Genomic DNA, 21108 nt, shown 5'->3' with positions numbered 1-21108 from the left:
AATAAGCTGTACCTATCGATGATCTGTGATAACGAGAATTTATTTAAAGGAATTAAAAAGAATGTTTGAATTCGTTTCACCCCCCTTTCAGAACTATCACACACCATATTCGAATAAAACAAAATCCACTTTAGACTAGCTATCTGTGGTCCCAAACTATTTTCATAGACACTGCTGGTCTTGTCATATTTTCCATTAGAACAATTTCCCGTCGCTTTGACTTTCAATATTACAGATGCACCAAACTATATAACTAAACCTTAATGGTTTAGAATGAATGTTTCACAAGTCCACGACGTTTCACATGACCGTGAACTAAAGTTGACCAATGAAAAACGTCATCATTCTGTCCCCCATTATACACCCCTTATAAAGTGAATGTCTAAGATGATAAGAGGTCTTTTACGAAATAAACACAAATAATTATTAAATAGTTTATTTATCCTGAAATTCAAACTCGCTGAATTTAGATACATGAAATTAGTAAAAAGCAAATGACAACTAAACGATTGCTCTCGTTTAAATATAATAATTTAAATTTTGAACTAATCCTTAAAAATAAATGACTTCATAGTGGATCTCTATAGGGCTAAATGAAAATCGAATTAACTAGGAAAAGGTAAAAAAATTGCAAATATTTACAAATAAAGTAAACCCATGACCCACATTAAACAAAATAGTATGGATATTCGATTAAACTTAAAATAATTGGATATAAAGTTAGGTACGCTATGTATTGCTAATTTAGCAGTAGGCGGACATAACTGTAATAAATTTGCGACATACTTCACGAGAGCTGATTGGGTCTTCAATCATATTATTGCGTACACAAAATTCAAATAAATCATTTGGCATATAATAGTAACATTTCTGATAGTAATCCTTCGAAACGATTCTAAAGTTTATATTTGATTACTTGCTTAATAAAGTCCTATTATAAATTTCACATCATTAAGAAAAATGGTTTGACAAAACTTTTTCAAAAATTCAATCGTTTTAATTTCATGTGTGATTTATTACTAAATCTTGTTTACACAATTTACCTTTTGAACAAGATCGACCAATCAGCGTTTGCTAACTATATGAAAGACCTGTAGAAATTTTGAACTATGATATTTAGACTAAATCATAACCTAAAAACAAGACAGAAGATGCGGAGAATCTGAATTTGTGGCACTTTAATTTCATGTCAATTAATCTACTTGTATATACAAAGCATTCGGTAACACATCTTCGGCTCAGTGAATGTTCTCGTAAAATCTATCAGATAATTTTACACCTAACCGTAATCCTTAAATATTTAACACGATTCTAAATCCTCTATAGTGAGATATCTTTACGTGTATAAAAATATCGTACGTAATAATCTATTTTCCTACATTACTGTAATTATTTCTTTAATTATACGAGTATTGATAAAACCATTTGAATACTTACCCTAGAAGCATTGGACATACTTAGTTTTATCTTATTTTTAGATAACGCTATACGAATGACGCAATCTCTCTTTATCTGTGATTGTTTAGGAAACTAATCTATGGAACTTTTAAACGTTAATTAGTATATAATATGTAAGACTTTTAAAATATTTACAATTTAAGGGTTACATTGCTTATCTTATATAATTAATGCACACCAGTTAGCGAGTACTAGTTATTATATATTAAAGACAAACTCCGATACATCAATGTCTAATGCCTGATTTTCAATTATAAACAATTTATCGCAAAAAAATTAATTATATAAGGAATTTTTCATTGGGGCCGTTCAAGTATTTCGTAAGCACTATTATTAGGTAATTACATCAACAATATTTATTTACTTTTTTACACATATTACACATTGTCTATGCTTGCTTGCTTAACGAAATGCATGCAAACATATACAAATCGAAGATTTCTAGATAAAATACGTTAATGTACTAATATTTTTGCTGAAAAGTGGGGGGGATAATTTTCAGTAAATCCGCTTACGTAATACTTGAACAGCCGCATTTATATTAACAAAACACTTACATAGAACATTAATATATCAGAATTCGCCATTTGAAAAATATGTCCTATTAAAAATATGCGACAAAGTCTCATTGTGAATGTCAAACTACATAAATGTTTTATTACAATGTCATAATAACTGAAACTCGACAATATTGTACTATAGTAAAACGGGCGGCAGCGTTATTGCTATTTTACCATATACACGTATTACTATAGGCACGTAAGTCTAGCGCTGGCTGGATACGTGGAGGGCATTGCTGCGCATGTGTACTGTGGTGGGGGGCCGGAATGCGACTGGAGAGCCAATCGACGCTCTTCATTCCGCTAGCCCCCTTATTTTTTAATTCTGCGCAAAAACGGTCAGCGCTAGAGTTTCGTGCCGCTATTAATACATGCCATTTAACAGCTATTTAAAAAGTAACTTTTACAGTTTTAAGTAGCTTTTAAATTAACTTTTAATTGATCTAGCATAAGTAGGCCATTACGATAATTAATGTGAGTTATATAAGTTATTTATATACATCATAAGACCATTGCGGTACTATGCATAAGCCCTAATAATTATTACAAAAATTATACTAACTGACATGAAACACGATTCCTTACGTTTCACACTCACTTCAGCAACTTCGCATTCAAATTTCCATGCATATCATTACATGATATGTTTACTAATATTTTAAGACGGAAATTTTGGTTCTATAATGAATACAAGAACAGTTTTTTTTACTTATGTCACTTTATTTACGTTATGACATTTCCCAAAGGAAATTCCTAAGGAAAATTGTTATATAGAGGGAGGGTTTTCGCCGAATTTCTTTCCCATACTTCACAGAACAAGGCCTCCTGGTAGTTTTGCGAACGGATAACGTAAGAATCTTTCGCGAATTAAGTTAACTCTTGACATTCATAAGCACGCCCTAAGACGCATCTAAACTAAATAAACGTATTTTGATTTAATTTTGATGAAGATTCCTCTTTCCATTTGTGTAGGTTTGTGTGGCGAATATATTGAATATAATTCCTTATGAATGTTTAGATTTAAAGATATAAAGAAAAGCCTTTATTGCTATGCAATGGTTTGGAAATGGCAAAAACAATAGTTTTTATCGAGCTGGCATACTTATACTAGACCAAATTAGGACTCAAACTTTATACAAAGACAGAAATTATAAAATGCACCTTAATTCGAAGTCATACATTATTTTATTGAATTTAATTATTAATACAAATGTTACCATAGTAAACAAAAATTATTTTTTCTTGTATTAACTAAAATCTAATTATTTATTAAAACATTATGGCAAGTAATATTTACAATATGTTATTGTAACAGAATTACTAAATACATCACTATCGAATTAAAACCAACTTATTGATTACTTTTTTTTAATGATTCTTTAGTCAAATATGTAATATTAATAATTGTAATTAAATATTATAATTGTAAGTCAAGTAAAGTTGTTTTATTTCAATAAGTGATACTTAAAAATCTGTTGGCAGATTACCAATAAGTTTTATTTTTCAATCAATTTAAAATCGGCCCGTAATTAAATCGATACATTCAAGTTATACTTAAAAGTAATTTATTAAAGTTATTTACAAATTTATATACCGTATACCGTGCCGTATTCTTAAACGGGTTGAAATTTTTCCGTATGGATTTATATACCAACGTCTACAAGAGATATGAAAGAGTCATTTATTTTTATTGAATAAAAAACTCTTTTATATATTCGTCGTTGTTCCTGCTATAGCAAACCAAACATTACAAACGTATATATGTAACATTAAATTATATAGAATATATAATAAAATCCAAATATGGTATTTGGAATGACATACCGATCAAACTTATTTCATTCAAATTTTGAGATTTTTATTTTAGTATACAATTTTGTTTCGTTTGATTGTTTTTCCAATAAATATATTGGAAATTTTTGCCAAAGCAAATATACTATGGCAAAAAGTACCCCTGAGTTAAGGTTAAACATTTTCTAATAATGTTAACATGACGACGCTCACACTAACTTTATTTCATGTTAATAAAATAGTAAATTAGAAGGGGGCGTGGTACTAACATCAATTAAATCGATAGAAAATTATAAAGGAAGCTGTTTGTTCGAGTTTTTGACGAAAATATGAATCCAATCGGAAAAATTTCAATGTTTTGGGACAATTTAATATGCGATATTATAGTATACGAAGCCTCAATATTTCCGTAAAAACAATACGCAATATATTACTAAATTCAAATAATCTTGACCTTCATTAAATAATGTTTCTTTATTTAGAAAATAATTACAAATTAAATACATACTCCATTACTTTGATTATTAAACATCAAAATATATCTCAAGACATAACTGTCAATGTCAATAATGAAAAAAAAATTGTTCATAGACAAAATGGATTGAATGTTGCACTAATTACATTTTGGAATACCGTTTTAATATATTACAACTAATTTAAACCAAGGTTATTTGCTTAAAAATATTTCGAGATATGAGATGAAATTAATAATAGATTTAATAATTTGCGATTGTGATAAATTTGTGTAGTGCGGTTCACCACTCTTGATTTATTCAGCTCCTAAAAGAGAAAGTTTTTCTATAATACCAGAAATTAAATTTATTTCATATAAACAATTGAATTTGAAAAGTATATTAAAGTAAATCATGTTTAATATCCACCCAGTACTTTATTTAAGAAAATACACTCTTACACGAGATATAGGCCATATTACTATTTATTAAAATTAGGTATAGTGACTTCGCTTTAAACTACGGGTACTTCATATTCGTAGCGCCATGGAAATAATTCAGTAAAACTGTAGTTAAAGAGAGTTTTGTTATCACTTACATCACTTGCTAGTTTTTTGTTTGGGGGGCGTGGTGGGCGCCCCGCCCTGCTCTGCTGATGCGCCGATGGAGACACCCTCGCTGTCCACTTCCGTCTGGAAACAATATCATTTACTCGAGTTATTTGTAACGGCCGATATTTCTATTCTTTTTACTATCCCACATTCTATATTTATCCTTAACTTTCGCTCTGATTTGATGTTGCTAGCTCGGAATGTTTATTTATTTATTTAATTATAAGTAATATAACAGCATACTTAATACATATTATTATACAAAATACTAATACAATACAGAAAGCCAAAACAGATTACATAGATTAACAAATTATGTATAAAAAACAGGAAACAAGCTAGCGCATGTTCGAGTTTCAGTCATAGGATTTTATTATACATACTTATATTATGTGAAAAAATTCAGTTTTCTCATTTAAGTGCAATACCCAAGATTTATCGGTGAATCCTTTTTTATCATGTTTTGTAAATGTAATATTAAAACCTGCATATTTTGCAGCCAGGAATCATACGTAAGCCATATCCCAATTATAATTTTTTCTTATCAAGTAAATTCCACAACCTCTTGGAATTTGTTTCTAAATATTACAAGAAAAGTTAATACCGGACGAGTAATTGTAAGTAATCGATGGACTTTGGTTGAAAACAGTCTGGTATCTTTAAGTAGCTCTGTTTAATGCTTACTTTTTCATCCTTACTAGCAGAGGTCTTAACCGAACTGCTACTTCCATTAGCGTTACTCTCATTATTCTCGGCTGCTTCTGTGCTTGTGGTACCTGGAATTGATAGAGATTTTTTATCAAACATATACTGAATCATTTAATATTAATACTGGCTTCAGAACTCTCATAATTATTACATTAAGAAAAACAAATAACATAATATATAAAAATTTAATAATAAGGGATGCCTTATCGCTAACGAGCGATATCTTCCAGACAACCTTAGTAAGAAAAAATATGATGGGTAAAGTGCAAGAAGAACATTATCACATCTCATAAAAAATACAGAATGCTCTTAAATAATAAAAAATGTAATAACACGAACTAAAAAAAATTATATCACAGTTTCAATAATTGCAATGCAATACAAAAGAATAAATATTATGTTTCAAGCCTAAAATGTAAACATCTTGTTCATAATACATATATTTTTATTCGTGTATTAAGTCTAACTGACAGAAAAATGGTTTGACACCTGAAATATTTAAACATAAGATTACTTATTTTAAAGTGACACGACAATATTTTCATATTGTTACGAAGACGGGTTGACTACACTAGAACGCCGTACGACAAGGACGGAACAATGTGCGCAAACGAGATAGAAAGTATGTCGTTCTAGAATTGTGCAATCTCTATCCTAATCCGTAGCAATCCTGCCTAAAGAGTTCCCGAACACCGTTTAAGTTTAATCCCAGGGATATATATAAGCGAGCCGAAAGTGCGATATCAAGAGATAAACAACGAAGAGATAAAGTGCGAATAAAGTGAATACAAGTGATAAAGTACTGTGTGAAGTGTGAGCTACTTAAGTGATTAGTGACATTATTGTGTTTTATGTGTAATGAGTGAATTTCTGCGAGCTATTTATTATTTGTTTATAAATTTCTCTTTGATTTATTTAAGAAATAAACCCTTGAAGAGATTTACGACATTTTCTATCCGATCCCCTAACAATATGTACTGTTTTTTTATTTCAACAAATACATGTTGCATTATCTTCTGTAAAGAAAAAAAGTATAATTACTCACCTGGCTGTATATGATTAGCATTTCCGCGGTCAGCTTCGTGTTCCCGCAGTACAGCATCCAGATTGTAACGACGTCTATATGAAACGAAGAATGTGCGCACATGGGCCTCTGTTTTGGTACCTAGCGTTTCAGCAATGGCTTGGAAGTCTTTACCTGTTAATATTTCAACATTTACGGTAAATTTATTTTAGTCAAGGTTATTGAAAATATGATAAAATCTAAATAAAAAAAGTGATACTAAAATGTTTTAACGTGATACTACAATGTTTTGAATGGCCTCAGATTTCTCTATCTATTTCGTGATCATTTCTTTTGCCTGACAAACAGGCGATGAAGCCTTTTGGGCGCACGCACGACATCAGGCTTGAGACGCGTACGCTCAAACCATTAGACCACTGTTTGAAACAACCGCTCCTACTCTGTTTAAGCAACTCCAAGACATTGACAGTTATGTGAGCATCGGTTCCGCATTTTTTTTTTATGGCAACAGTTTTAAGTTTAGGCCACGCTTTCAACTAAAAAGCCACGTACTTTTCTAGGCCAGTAAGAGCGTCGCTGTCATGGATATTAGTATTGCCAGTTAATAAAATTAACAATTATAAGGGGACTTATTTGAAGTCAAACAGGCTTTATTGAAATATGTTAATGTATACTAGTATCAAGAAAATACAATTCTAGGTTTGAATCAATGTGACACAAACTTAGAAACAACTGATATGAAGGGTTTTGATATTTAATAGATACCTATCTAGCAATCATAACCGTTCGATGAACAAAACTTTTCCATTTGTTCATTGGATTTTTATTTGATGTTGGTAGATAGTAAAATTATTGTACGCACTAAGAAATTACAGAAAATAAACTATGTCAGTCTGACATTTCAAAATGGCAGCGGTAGTACCGATTTCAGACTCCGGCGAAGAAATATCTGTGGCAATGTGGTGTACACTTAATATTTTATCGAAATCTAGTCTAAGTACACATTCAAATTTCGAATTAGAATAGAATTCGCAGATAGAGAGTTACTTTAAATCCGGTACGAAAACTCAATACTGAAATTGACGTATTGCGTATTACGTATTTTAGAACGGAGAGAGATAAGCCTGTCCACCGCTTCGACTCATATCTGAATGACTAATTTGGCCCAAAATTAAATTTTAATATTTATTACATTAACGTAAATGTAATATAGACTACACTGTCTAACTGGAATAAATAAGTAAAAATTTTCAAATTACGTGACTTTTTATATTACTGATAATACACATTTTATTGCAATTCTATTGTAAGAAATGCTATTTATCGAATATAAATAGAACGATTTCGTTAACGTGAAAATAATAGTAATAGTCCCTTTAGACAAACTTCTATATAAGAACATTAACATTTTTAGCGGCATTATAATTATTTAATGATACTAAACCGACTTTTATAGACACACAAAATCATATACATTTTTGTTCAGCATTTAGTACCAACCAGTAAAATAGATAAGTGATCATACCATATTTCCGCACAGCTGTTACAGCCATTAGCAACTCCTCATTGGTCCAACGAGAGTTAATCTTAGCCGGTGGTTCACCAGGCCTGTATTCCTCCACTCCCAAATCGCCAACTTTACGTTTTATCGCGCTTAACTGTTGCTTATTTTGCTGAACCTAAAATACACAATATCCACCATCATAAAAAAGAAAATTCGCATTTGTGCATATCTGGATTATCCAAAGAACGTTGGGATAGCAAAGCTGGTTATAATGTGTGCAGAATATGGAAACCTATGGTTTAAGGTGGCGGTTTGCCGAACGATTACGAAAAAGACCGATTTTATCATGTTTTTAGTTTGGGTACGAATAGTCTTGTGAAAGTTTCAGCGGCGGACGGAATACGGATATATGTAGTTTCTTAAAGACGATGTAACATTAAAGCTTTTCTCTCGGAAGTCGGAAGTCTCCGAAACACGAACAATTCGTTCATAAAATACGATTTTGTAACCATTGAAAATTTATTTTATACTGCCATTGTATTTACTATTAGAATAAAGTGTCAATGTGATTTAAACCCGCGCATTTAACACTTGGGCAAACCGCCACCTTACAGATGGAGCGTTAGCGTATGAAAACTATCGCGTCTTACTTGTCGTTTGTAGGATATAATTTCTCTATCCATCGCTTTGAGCATAGCTTCGCCCTGGTTTACGAGCCCCGGTTGGGCGGCGTCCCCGGGCTGAGGGCCGGTCGCCATGGCAACCAGATCATCGTGGTTGATGTAAATACCACGAGGCAAGCGATGCTTGTACCGCACCTGTTTAAAGCCGGGCCCGCGTCGCCCGCTCGGCCCACACAGCGGTCGCATACTGCCCGTGCGTCTGTTACATTATGAGCGTTCAAACAACTGTCTATTGTCTCCTCTTCACGGGATCCAACATAGACCACGACTACCAAACTACTAAGACTCCTAAGCTAAATAACTTTGAAATATTAAGCAATCGAACCTTATCCTATTTATTGTACTACGTGTTTTATAAATGATGTGAAAGTTTAAGTTTTAATCAAAGCTGTATAATTACTATAAATGTCTATTCCTCAAACAAGCTGCTCCAGGTGAAACAACTCAAAACATAGTACATATTGTATTACTGTCCTGTCTATATATCCTAAACTACATGCAATGAAGACGCGAGCAAATCATAAAGGAAAAAGTTTGTTAGCGAATTTTCAAATTTCCCTGAAATGAGCTATGTTGGAAATTTCATTTATACCACTACGTGAAGAGGAGTCAAGGGGACATGCAATCCTAACGATATTAGAACTCATAACGCCTCGATAAAACGCAATTACACTGAAGGTTACAAATGTTTCAATAATCGAGATACGTGATTTAATTAATTTGTCCTAATTATAAATACCGGTGCGAGGCGAAATATGAGCAAAACTTGTTTTTAAAATTATTACCGACCTGGCGTGCACGAGGCATGCCTGGCAAAGTTTCTGGGAGTTGTGTTGCGTTGTCTGGGTGCATAGTATCCCGCACACTGTGCACCATTTGCCTGCCTCACCGCCGTCGCCCTGAACCCCAATAACACTTTACTACCTCAACTATTACCTCACATACTTCATTTAAAAACCCATTAGAATGACATATTCTGCACACATTTAGAATCCAAGGGGCTGTTAAAGGAAGCATGCGGGATGTGAAAGGAAACAATGGATAGGTGTGACTTCTGGAAATTACATGCAACAGTATGTAACACTTTCGGGTGAATTTCGACTTCCCATATCTTAATGATTTGTTAAACATGTATTAAGGTATGGATGGTAGACAGTTTGTAGATAAAAATGCAGAGCAGTGAAACTTAATGAAGCAAAATTAAGCAACGACATAAATTATATTTACATAAATTTAGGTATTTGAACAAAATGAAAGAAATTCCGAATTTTAAATGTGGATTCAATTCAGTTCTATAAGCCATGCAGGGCTTCTTTACTGCAAAACTAATCATGAAAATAGAAATAGAAGAAAGTTTTTTGATGCGATGTAAAAAATAATTTCACAGCGTTTTTCTTAGCACATTTTCTGATACCTTTGTACCTGATACACCAGTGCTTTGTTTGTCTTGTGACAAATTTGTTCAAATATCTTATACACAAATGTGCAAGAAAACGACTCAGATGAACTGAAAAATGGGACTGCATGAAATAAAATGACTTGCAATTAAGGATTGGGGAATTGAACATGGAGACATCAAATAACACACCAATAAATAGATATAGTGTGATAAGACAAACATCCAATTGAATTTAGGGGCCCACCTCGGCTTGGCCGGCGCGAAGTGAGGGCCCGGCGGCCGTAGTTGGCTTGCTTCCACGGACAATACCACGATGGTAAGTCCACTTCTGTTGTTACCAATAAATTGTATCCATCAACATTTCAAATATTGTACAGTACAAGTCATTTATGCAGAGTTCAGTTAATGATAGCAAATTTTAACAAGTATATGTCATTGTATTCTACTATAATGAAACTACTCTGCATTTTTATTCACATAGTTAATACAAGTGGAATAATATTGGACAATCCAGATACACAGGTCACATTTCAAAAAATGGGTACATAAAATGGGGAAGCAAGCAAGGCAAACATACCTTTTCATCATTGTCTGAATCCTTGTCTGAACCACCTGGTTCGGAAGCAGCTGGAGAATCCTTCTTAGCTGTACCAGAAGCTGAAGCGTTACGGCCTTCACTGACTACATCCATTAATGAAGTTCTAGCGCGCGTTTTCTTCCATGAGTAATAATATTTCACCAGTGACGCTATTGACTTATCTGGCAGCTAAGAAATATTAATATTTAGTTGGTGTATAAAAATAGTGTCTAAGTAGGTATAATGATTAATACTAGATATTACATTATAATAAAGATATATTTACACAGAAGACATGCACAAAGTATGCCTAAATAAATTTTGATTTACATGCTACTTAGTGACATGATAGCAAATATAGTTTCTCACACGACTGGGTATAATATTGCAGGGCAAGAGATAAGTCCAACTGCTAAGGTCAATGTTATATAAATGCAATGTACTGCATAGTAACAGTTTCTTTTTCATTCTTACCATCTGTCGTATACGATGAAAACTCTTTCCATGAAACTGGAATGCTTGCTCAAACAGCACCTTATCTTCAACTGTCCATTCATCAGGAAAAGGTGTAAAGTTAGCCAAGTCCATAGATGCCCTACTGAGATCATGCTTATGCCAAAACAGCATACCCAAGGCCTGTTCACCATTATATCCATACTTTTCCTTTGCTGTTGTTATGTACTCATCCACTAAAAATTTATAGTTATTTTAAAAGTCTAAACTATTTTTATATGTATGTTTAAGTTAATTGCCATTAGTTTAAAGATTTATTATTAAGAAGATTTATTATAAAATAACACAAGATAACTACAAAATATTATGCTTTTAAAATTATATATAAATAAAATTTGCCTTTTAATAGATTTTGTTTACTTAAGTCCAGTACTTGGATTAACTTACACTTGGTATCAGATATGTCAGCTGTTGGAGACCAAACAAGTAATGCCCGGTCTGATATTTGGTCTGGTTTCCTTTGCTCAACTGGCTCCAACTCAGGGCACACAGCTTGGAAGTCACGGCCTACTCTGATTTTCTCAGCTGCAAATGGCACTACTGCTTGGTTTTGTATAGGATGTTTTGATGGAATGAAGCGCAGCATGATGATTGATGAACGCATAAAAATAAAGCATGGGGTAAAATCGGTGTAAAATAGCGATTTATTAGATAATGGTGTATGCAATTTTAAGTTAGTACGTACATCGACTTACGCCCTTTTTGTCATGCATCAAAGAAAATAAGTGTAATAAAAATTACATTATTTGATGAGTATATACCAAAAATATCCTACCATTTTCATCTTCGGAGCTTGAATCTGGGCTTCCATGCCCATTAGGGCTTGGTCCTCTGGAACGCTTCCCATTACGAACATCGTTACTTCTTTCAGCTAACACCATGATTGTCACGTACAATACTTATTATCACACACTTCTACACTTCACTTAGGTATTAATTATACACATAAACAAACGTTCCTCTCGTCAATCAATTCAAATAAAATAAGGCTAATAATTAAGAATAAAAAAAGCTCCGCACTCAATTCTGCAATTCAAACGTGATTCAAACCACCGCATCAATACTTTGACAAACCAGCTTGAGGCTGTAATGGGTCATTTAACAGCGTCTGTAGATTGCGCATTCACTTTTGAAGAATTTCTCATGTTAATTTATATTAAATCCATAATTACTTTTAAGTGTGAACGTATAAAAATAAACTATTAAAACATAATTAATTTATTATTACTAACCATTTATCAAGAAACAATCAATATTATTAATTTTATAATGGCAACATTATAAATACAGACGGTTATAAAATTTCCAATACATACTCTCTTAACTTAATGTACACTTAATATCAAAACAAATCAACTTGACTGTATTTAAAATATTTTTTAAGAAATATTATCCGAAATACAGTCCAAAGTAAAGTATTACAGCGGCTAAGAATGTTCAAATTTTATAATATTTAATTAATAAAAATTATCAACTGAAAGCTTTTGTTTTTTTCTACAAGATGGCGTAACCGATAGACTTATGCTAAGTAGTTAACGACAAAACAAAAATTTCTTTTCCCTATTTTTAAATACCATAAAAGCAACGTATGACATTATAAGATGATATAAGGGGTATTTATGAGAGTTATTAACCATACGTTATAACTTGAGATAAAATTAAAGAATGAGAATGAGTGTAAAAAAAAATCAACCCATAAACACAAATGACTGAGTTCTAAAGGCATCGTTATCTGTAATTATCTAAACCCCTCAATCCTCATACAAAATGTAAATAATACCATTGGTGATTTACGAGTTTTGACTTTTGACATTTATATGTCACTGGTAAAATAACGTGTGGATAAAAATTCTAAAAATTTGTTTCATTAAATTAAAATTTGAAAATGCTTGGTAATTTTTACTTAACGTTTACATGCATGTATTTAAAGCCAAATAGTTACTAAAGGTTTTCCATTTGATTACTAAAATAAGAAATAATGGTGCTGTCGTGAAAAGAACCGCATTGCCAGTTTGTATTGTTTTGCACAAAATAGCAATAATGTTATATAACAAGTGTTAATTTTTATTATTAAGAAGAATAAAGTCATAAAAATGCGTACGGTGGCTTTAATCAGCGGTGGCAAGGACAGCTGCTATAACATGATGCAGTGCGTTGGTGCCGGCCACTCTATCGTCGCACTGGCCAACCTCCAACCTGTCCTCAAAGGTTATTACTGTCATCTCTTTACGTATCTATGACGCTATATATGCTTCCATATAACGTAAACATTGCTTTTAATTGATAAAAGCAGCTGAACTTTGAAAAATTTATCTTTATGATATAAATCACATTCATGTTTATTTATGCTATTTTAGATGAATTGGATAGTTATATGTACCAAACTGTTGGTCACCAAGGCATTGAATTCTATGCTGAAGCAATGGGCCTGCCACTTTATAGAGAAGCAATTTCTGGTGTAGCTGTTAACCAAGGCAGAAATTATAAGCCCACTGTAAATGATGAAGTTGAAGATCTTTATAGACTGCTTCTGAGGATAAAGGTAAAATGGTGCTTAATACGTAAATATTGATTATAAAAGCTCTTCCATCAAAAAGGTTATAAAGGTGTTGAGATAAATACAGGGTAAACTCTATATAACAACACTGAATGGTCTGTGCATTTTCTGGTGTTATAGAGGTGTTGTTACAAGAAAAATCAGAATTGGAAAAAGAAAAAGTATATTTCAGACTAGTCTTAGTCTTAATAATCTTATTTGAACACATATGTATGTCTGTTATTTTTGTCTGATGTCTTTTGCTGCTAATTTTGTTGTATTTTTTACTTATGTTATTCATATCTTGTGATATTGAGGCATCTTGGTGATTAAGGAAATAATTTTCAATATTTTAGCTGCTTCCAGAGGTTTTTTAATGCTTGGCGGAGGCTCAGGCTCAGACTGGACAATTTTTTTAAATTAATTTTAGCAACTTAAAAGGTACTTTTTATTACTCAATCGTTAAATTGAGTGATGTTACATAGAGATTACACTGTAGTTAATATAATTTCCTGTACCACAATATTGGATATAATAGTATTTGATATTAAATCTGCTTATTTTTAACCTTTCTTCCACAAAATAAAACATTTTGAATGTTGTATTTCTAGAATGAATTGGATGTGGAGGCTGTCTCATGTGGAGCTATTCTTTCTGATTACCAAAGAGTTAGAGTTGAAAATGTGTGAGTAGAATAATAAAATATTGTAGATAATTTTGAAAAAAATTACATCAGTCTCCTGTCTGTTTGATTATATAAAAAAACATTTTAAATTATGTGCTATACGCATAATAATTATATTGTATTGTTCTGCAGTACTAAAAGCCTATTTCTTATTTTGTTTTAAAGCTACGTATACATGGAAAATAAAGTTAAAAAAAATTATAATTTTTTGCCTGTATATTAAACATCCTTACTGATAGTAAATATAAAAAGATCTTGTTTAAACTTTCAGATGTCAAAGACTTGGTTTAGTTTCTCTTGCTTACTTGTGGAGAAGGAATCAAAAAGAACTTTTACAAGAAATGATATCTAGTGGTGTTGAGGCTATCATTATTAAGGTGATTTGTTGTATGAATTACTCTTCAGAGAATTAAGCTTTGCAAATAGCTTACAGATCAACTCATATACTAATTTCAGGTTGCAGCTCTTGGCTTAGATCCTAGAGTACATTTAGGTATGACACTTAAAGAAATTCAACCACATCTACTAGTCATGCAAGAAAAGTATGGGCTTAATGTTTGCGGCGAGGGTGGGGAGTATGAAACATTCACTTTGGATTGTCCTTTGTTTAAAAAACGATTGGTAATGTAAGTAGTACTTAATTCTTACCATCCTGTTAATACGATTATGATATTGTTTATATAGATAATAAATTTTTGTCTACTTACAGAGATGAAAAACAGTTAATAATTCATACAGAAGACACAGTAGCTTCAGTTGGCTATTTAAATTTAAAACTGCGTGTAGAACCAAAAGCTGACTTCAATGGTGAGATCATACTTCCCCCTGCTATTAAAAATGCCTTTGACTTTAAAGATTTGAGTGATTCTGTATTTAGTGATATAAGTGATATAGAAGAATCCGAGTTAGAATCGATTGAAAAGTTAAAAATTGAGGAAGAAAAGAAGCAGAAAGAGTTGAATCCACTAATAAGTTATGAAGGCAATGCAAATATTAGCACAGATGATGTAGATAATTCAAATGAAGATGTAACTGAAGATGGCTATTATTATGATGAAGGGCATAATGAAAATGATAGGTTTCCAATAATTGATCATAGTTCTATCTATGGAAATGCACAAGGATGGTATTACATTGCGGGAATTGTTGGAGAAGCTTCAGACACAGCAAAGGCGACAGAAGATGCTATTAATAAATTAATTAGTAGGTAAACTTGTTCATGAGCTTTATAATTTTTATTTGCCAGTTTGCAATGATTTCATATTTTTTGCATTGTATTTGTTGTGGCCCTGACACATTTTTGGAGCAGATAATAGATTTGTTACGATGGCTTATCAGGCTTAGGTTCCGGACTACGCATTACTTGTTGCATTTGTTTTATATATATGACAATAGACAAAAATAAATAAAACCGGTCAAAGTCAATATAATATTAATAATGCTAGGTTTGAGGCTAAAATTGACAACAGACAAAATTCTTGATTCAACAATTTTGTTTCTTTTATCTTTTGTCCATGGTATGAAATAATAAATTTTATACTCAGGCCACAGCATATACTTTATGATATAAATAATAAAGAGATTTACATTAGTACCCTTCTTGGTGAGTAGGTAAATTATTTAAATATGAAGTGATCTCCAGAGAAATAGTTTGTTTTAGAATGTGCAATTTATAAATTTTAATTATTACTATTTTTTACATAGTATCTTACTTACGCTGTCATTTCAAATTCAATTTGAGCTCATAGTTCATCTATACACAAATTTAAAAGTACAATAGATGAGAAACAAAACACTTAATAGATTGATGCTATTTCAGATTTGCTACAGTCCAAAGAGTTGCAACTGGAAGATGTATGTTCAGTGAACATCTACATGCGTGATATGGGGCAATATGCAGACCTCAATGCTGTGTATGTAAAGGCTTTCAGCTTTGCAAACCCACCAACTCGAGTCTGTGTGCAGTGCCCTTTACCAAATGAAATCGGACTTATTATAGATGCTGTAAGAATCACTTATTTAATGATGTGCCTCTGTATTTTCTACCCATAAATTGTTTTGAATGAAATAAGAATTGATGAATTTTGGTAATTTTAGCCAATATAAAGATTAAAAATAAATTTACCCATTTGTATGGAAGACTATCTCAGAGTTTATTGGCTACACAATCCAAAATATTTTTACTAAACTAATTTGATGAATATATGAAAAATTAATAATTGCAATTCTGTTATATAAAGTAATTATTTTTTTTAGGTTGCACACAAATGTTTGCCTAGTAGTATGGAAGGTGATAGTAACAACTCTAAAGAGAGAGTGACGATGCATGTTCAAGGGATTTCTCATTGGGCACCAGCCAATATTGGACCTTATAGCCAGGCCGTTAAGGTAATGTGTGTTTTACTGATGTTAGAAAAGTTAATATACTAGGCAGAGGAATCTTTCATTAAATTATTATTTATATTAAAAATTTTTAATCTTCTGCTTTTTCATACTAAATTTCAATCTTTAAATTTTTTTGTAGTTTTATAAATTCATCATTGTATATTTTATTCTTCCTATCTCCCTAAGGTATTTATGATTTATCTATAGGTGGAGATTTATAATAAGTACTGTTTTTATTTTATTGTAATCATAATTTACATTTTGCTAAAATACTGTACCTCCTAAAATTTTATTAAAAAATATTTTTTTTTATAATTATAAGCGTAATTAAAAAAATATTAAAACAGCAATTCACAACAAGTATGATACTACATGGAGATCGCCCGGATAACGATAAGGTCGCCAATTGCCCAACTTTTTTTTTATTATGTCAAGTGTTTGATAAATAAATAAATAAAAGCTTTTTCTACTAAAGGTTTTTATATATCCTTATGTAGATAGGTGAGGTAGTAGGCACATGTGGGCAAATAGCGCTAGTTCCTGGCACAATGCGGCTAGTGGAGGGCGGTGCGCGTGTGCAGTGTGCACTAGCCTTAAGACATCTCACGCGAGTCATCAGAGCAGCGCATCCCAGGGCTCATATACGGAGTGTCGTACAGGTAATATGAAACAACGTTAAGAAATTATTTTTATTGCTAATTTTGAATTTGGAAAGTTTATTTAAAATTAGAATACCATAGACATAAAATAATTATAGTTATTATTAATTTTATTATGATATATCAGGGACATACTTGTGTTGTTTGTTATTATATTGTCTAGTTTTCTGTTTCCCAATGAATGCTATGCGTACTCCCGTGGGAAGTGAAATTGCATCAAGGGGTACGCGCCGCTTTTAGAAAAACACCACACATCCATACAAACTCGCATTTGTTATATCAGTAGGATTGCTGTAATAAGGTCTAGATAAAAGCTTAAAAAAAATTTGCTGTTTGTACATCACCCCATATTTTGTATGTATTTATCTCGCTTTTATAAACCCAGAGCGTCTGCTACGTGGTATCGGGCGGTGGTAGAGGCGGCGCCCGCGAAGCCCGCAGACAGTTGGAGCGAAGGACGGCCGGGGCCATGGTGCAATGCGCTGTAGTGGGAGCTCTACCACGCAACGCCACTCTAGAATGGCATGCGTGGGCGCATACCGATAATAACAGATTCGATTGTAAGTCGCCTTTGATGTACGTTTATTTATTTATTTAATAATAAGTAATCCAACAGCTACTTAACCCATATTAAACAAAACACAAATACAATACACAAAGCCAAAACAGATTACACAGATTAAACAAAAAACAGAAAACAAGCATTAAAAGACAAAGTGACATTTAAAAGAAAAACAAAAGAATAAAATTAAAAACCGCAAAATTTAAAAAAAGCAACAAATAATACTAAGAATTTATTAGTATCTACTACTTTAAAAAAAACTACTACTTAAAATTGCTAGTCAGTGTTAAGTTACTTCCCTTTTTAATTTTAGATCGCTTAATCCACGTTCTCTTTTCACACATATCTCCAGTTTCGTTTAGCAAACTTTTGATAAAAAAAGATTTATTTTTCTGAAGATCATATGCCCTGATCGAGACCTAAGTCTCATTCGACACAAATTTTCACTGTTTTTTAATTGCATGTGAAATTACATGTTATTTAAATGTTTCATTTGCTTATTTAAATCCCCTCTTTTATGTGAAACGTATTTATGTAATGCACTGTGACGGGTTTACCAGCAGGCTGAGTTGGTTGGAGCGTAGGGTGGCAAATTTGGGAACCGATTTTTTTTTCTTTTTAAGCGAACACACACACCTGTACACACCCTCCCAAACCTGGGGGCGGGAGGTTCTGTCTATTATTTCACTTACCAAAAATGAATGTTTTCTTTGAACATTTGAAGATATGGTTTAGTCTGCGATCTCGTCGTTTACAGAATTGTGAAAATTTTGCTATTTATTAAGTTTTGCGAGGCATGCAGCAGTGTTATGGCCAAATTGTTGATTGTGGTAATAAGCTCACGGCTAGCTATTAACAACTCATTATAAAAGAGCTACTTGTTATACATAAACATTAATAATATTTTTCTCTAATTTAAGCGATATCTAGGCAACTCTTATAAAAGGAACTATGTAGTATAAACTATTGTGAAATAAGCAAGATTGTGAAACTTATTCTTACATATGGACAGATTATAGAGATTTTTTTTAAATAAATGTGTAATTCGTAAAGATAAAACATGATGCTCGTATTGTTTCAGATGAGGAAACAGGTTGTAATGTGGGTGAATACAAGGTGGCAATAACTCGTCGTTGGAACTACGAAAATACTGTAGCAGCTATCGTCTGTTATGTTGCCACAGGTAAGTTAAATATATATGTATAAACATAATTTAATGTTGTATATAAAATATCTACAACTATATATATATATATATAACATATATATAACGCGTGAAATTCACACGTTATATTTCTGTACTGTAACACTAGCAATGATTTATACTCACATATTTGCTTCATAACATACTTTTTTCTTAATATTCAATTTAAACGAGAAGAGAAGTTAAACGTTAAAAACATTATATACATATCGTAGTTATGACGTCACAAAATGTCGTAGTCAAGTATTTGTAATTAACGCGATAGATAACAGGGCATTTATCGCGTTATATACAGATACTGAACGTACTAAGAGGTCCGATATTAAACCTATATATACTTAATTATTAGTATTTCTGTAGGATCATCACCCTCTACCTGTCAATTATGGTTCCCGGATGAAGCGACATGTCGTTCTCATCGCGAACTCGCAGCATCCATGTCCAGAGAGGATCTGGAGGCCGTGCTTGAGTACGCGCTTAAGAAGCTGCTCAATGAGTGTCAGCAGAGGGAATCGGACCCGGCGCTTAGTGTTAGGATATTTTATCAGGTAATTCTTTAATTATAACTGCCGGTTTCGTAGCTACGGACTACTGCGTGAAATGGGACTTTCTTGCCAAGGAAATTTCTGATATATTTATTCTTTTCGTTCATTGTTTCTTCTTTCTGTAGGCACACTATATAAATTACATTATTTTAATGGGAAATGTTGAGATGGACCTGTTTCGCTGTTAAGATGGCAATCTTTGGTATAAAGTGTGTCAAGGTTTGCGGTCGTATAAATAATATCTATATATTAGTGGTTGACTGGAGGAGATTGCTTGAAAGATATAAGGCCGCCAGTTCATTTAAATAAGTCAATTGTTTTATGTTCCTGCAACGAAGTGTTAATACATAAATAAATATATAAATGAATAACTAATAGTTTTAAAACACGATAATGGCTAAACCGGTTTGACCTCAATTAGGATTTTGAGGTTTAAACTGTTCAAAACATAAATAGTAAGTAAAGAAAAATAATAATAATGACAGTTAATTTTCCAATAATAACTTTTCTAAGCTGGGAAATATTTTATATCTTTTGTCATATATTTTTAGATGCCTGCATAAATTTGTGTTTCATAGATATTTCATCGGTCCGATCATTTAGGTATGTTTTAAAAGCTTAAACTTGATGAAATTTGTAATTTATTTTATATAATAGAACATTTTTCTCAAATGATATTTGTCAGGTGTGGAGCGCTCCGCCGCCAAGCGTCATGGTGTCGGCGACGTACGCCGCGGGTAAAGCGATGGGTGCACGCGTAGCTGTCACGTGCGTGCCCGTACTCGCACTGCATAACGCCTTCTCCTTTTTGTCTATCAGTGGACTTCGCTTTGACGAGTGAATCGGTATAACTTATTACTTCATAAATTATTGTAAGAATTTTTTAATTCTGCAGATATTTTTGTGTTATCCTGAATGGGATTTATGAACTAATTTGTACTTAATACATTTTAATACTTCACACATGGATTCAAACCATGGACATTGTGTAAAATTTGTTACATTATTTTATTTTATTAAAAACAAACTAAGCAATCTAAAGTTTTTTAAAATTGTTATCTTACATTCTATTTCAGATAACAATGAGAATATGAATAGAAATGCAGAATGCTTTATCGCCGTTTAATATATTTGCTGAATATTTTCAGTGTTTATAAAATTTTGTTAATTATGCTAACGAGTTTAACTGTATTTAAGTCAAAATATATAAATTATTTTTATTGCACATTTCGTTTCATTCCCCGGAGCCCCA

The 21108-nt window shown here is 32.2% G+C and overlaps 2 protein-coding genes across 6 annotated transcripts; one reads left to right on the top strand and one right to left on the bottom strand.

Moving 5' to 3' along the window:
- Window positions 1-420: 420 nt before the first annotated feature.
- On the bottom strand, window positions 421-12377 carry LOC110992967 (REST corepressor 3). Of its 5 annotated transcripts, none has more exons than XM_022258993.2 (12): window positions 12056-12377; window positions 11668-11823; window positions 11242-11456; window positions 10768-10956; window positions 10435-10518; window positions 9581-9690; window positions 8759-8990; window positions 8130-8283; window positions 6626-6778; window positions 5557-5648; window positions 4860-4953; window positions 421-4589 (listed from the first exon to the last, which is right to left on the bottom strand). In XM_022258993.2, the coding sequence occupies exons 1-11, from the start codon at window positions 12159-12161 to the stop codon at window positions 4861-4863; spliced, it is 1584 nt and encodes a 527-aa protein (XP_022114685.2). In that variant the 5' UTR covers window positions 12162-12377; the 3' UTR covers window positions 421-4589; window position 4860. The 5 variants fall into 5 exon arrangements, with proteins under 5 accessions (XP_022114685.2, XP_022114686.2, XP_022114687.2 ...); XM_022258994.2 differs by having other exon boundaries at window positions 11668-11820; XM_022258995.2 differs by having other exon boundaries at window positions 11668-11805; window positions 12056-12376.
- Window positions 12378-13088: 711 nt separating this feature from the next.
- LOC110992933 (diphthine--ammonia ligase) lies at window positions 13089-21081 on the top strand. Its single transcript, XM_022258935.2, has 14 exons — window positions 13089-13488; window positions 13638-13822; window positions 14428-14501; window positions 14773-14878; window positions 14958-15127; window positions 15211-15704; window positions 16321-16505; window positions 16758-16889; window positions 17384-17545; window positions 17931-18105; window positions 19189-19290; window positions 19672-19859; window positions 20542-20701; window positions 20933-21081. Exons 1-13 carry the CDS (start codon window positions 13374-13376, stop codon window positions 20695-20697), a joined length of 2244 nt encoding a protein of 747 aa, XP_022114627.2. The 5' UTR covers window positions 13089-13373; the 3' UTR covers window positions 20698-20701; window positions 20933-21081.
- The last annotated feature ends 27 nt before the right edge of the window (window positions 21082-21108 follow it).

The sequence above is a fragment of the Pieris rapae genome, chromosome 6 (assembly GCF_905147795.1).
Source record: "Pieris rapae chromosome 6, ilPieRapa1.1, whole genome shotgun sequence".
Classification (NCBI taxonomy): domain Eukaryota; kingdom Metazoa; phylum Arthropoda; class Insecta; order Lepidoptera; family Pieridae; genus Pieris; species Pieris rapae.
This window is presented reverse-complemented; position numbering and strand designations above follow the sequence as displayed.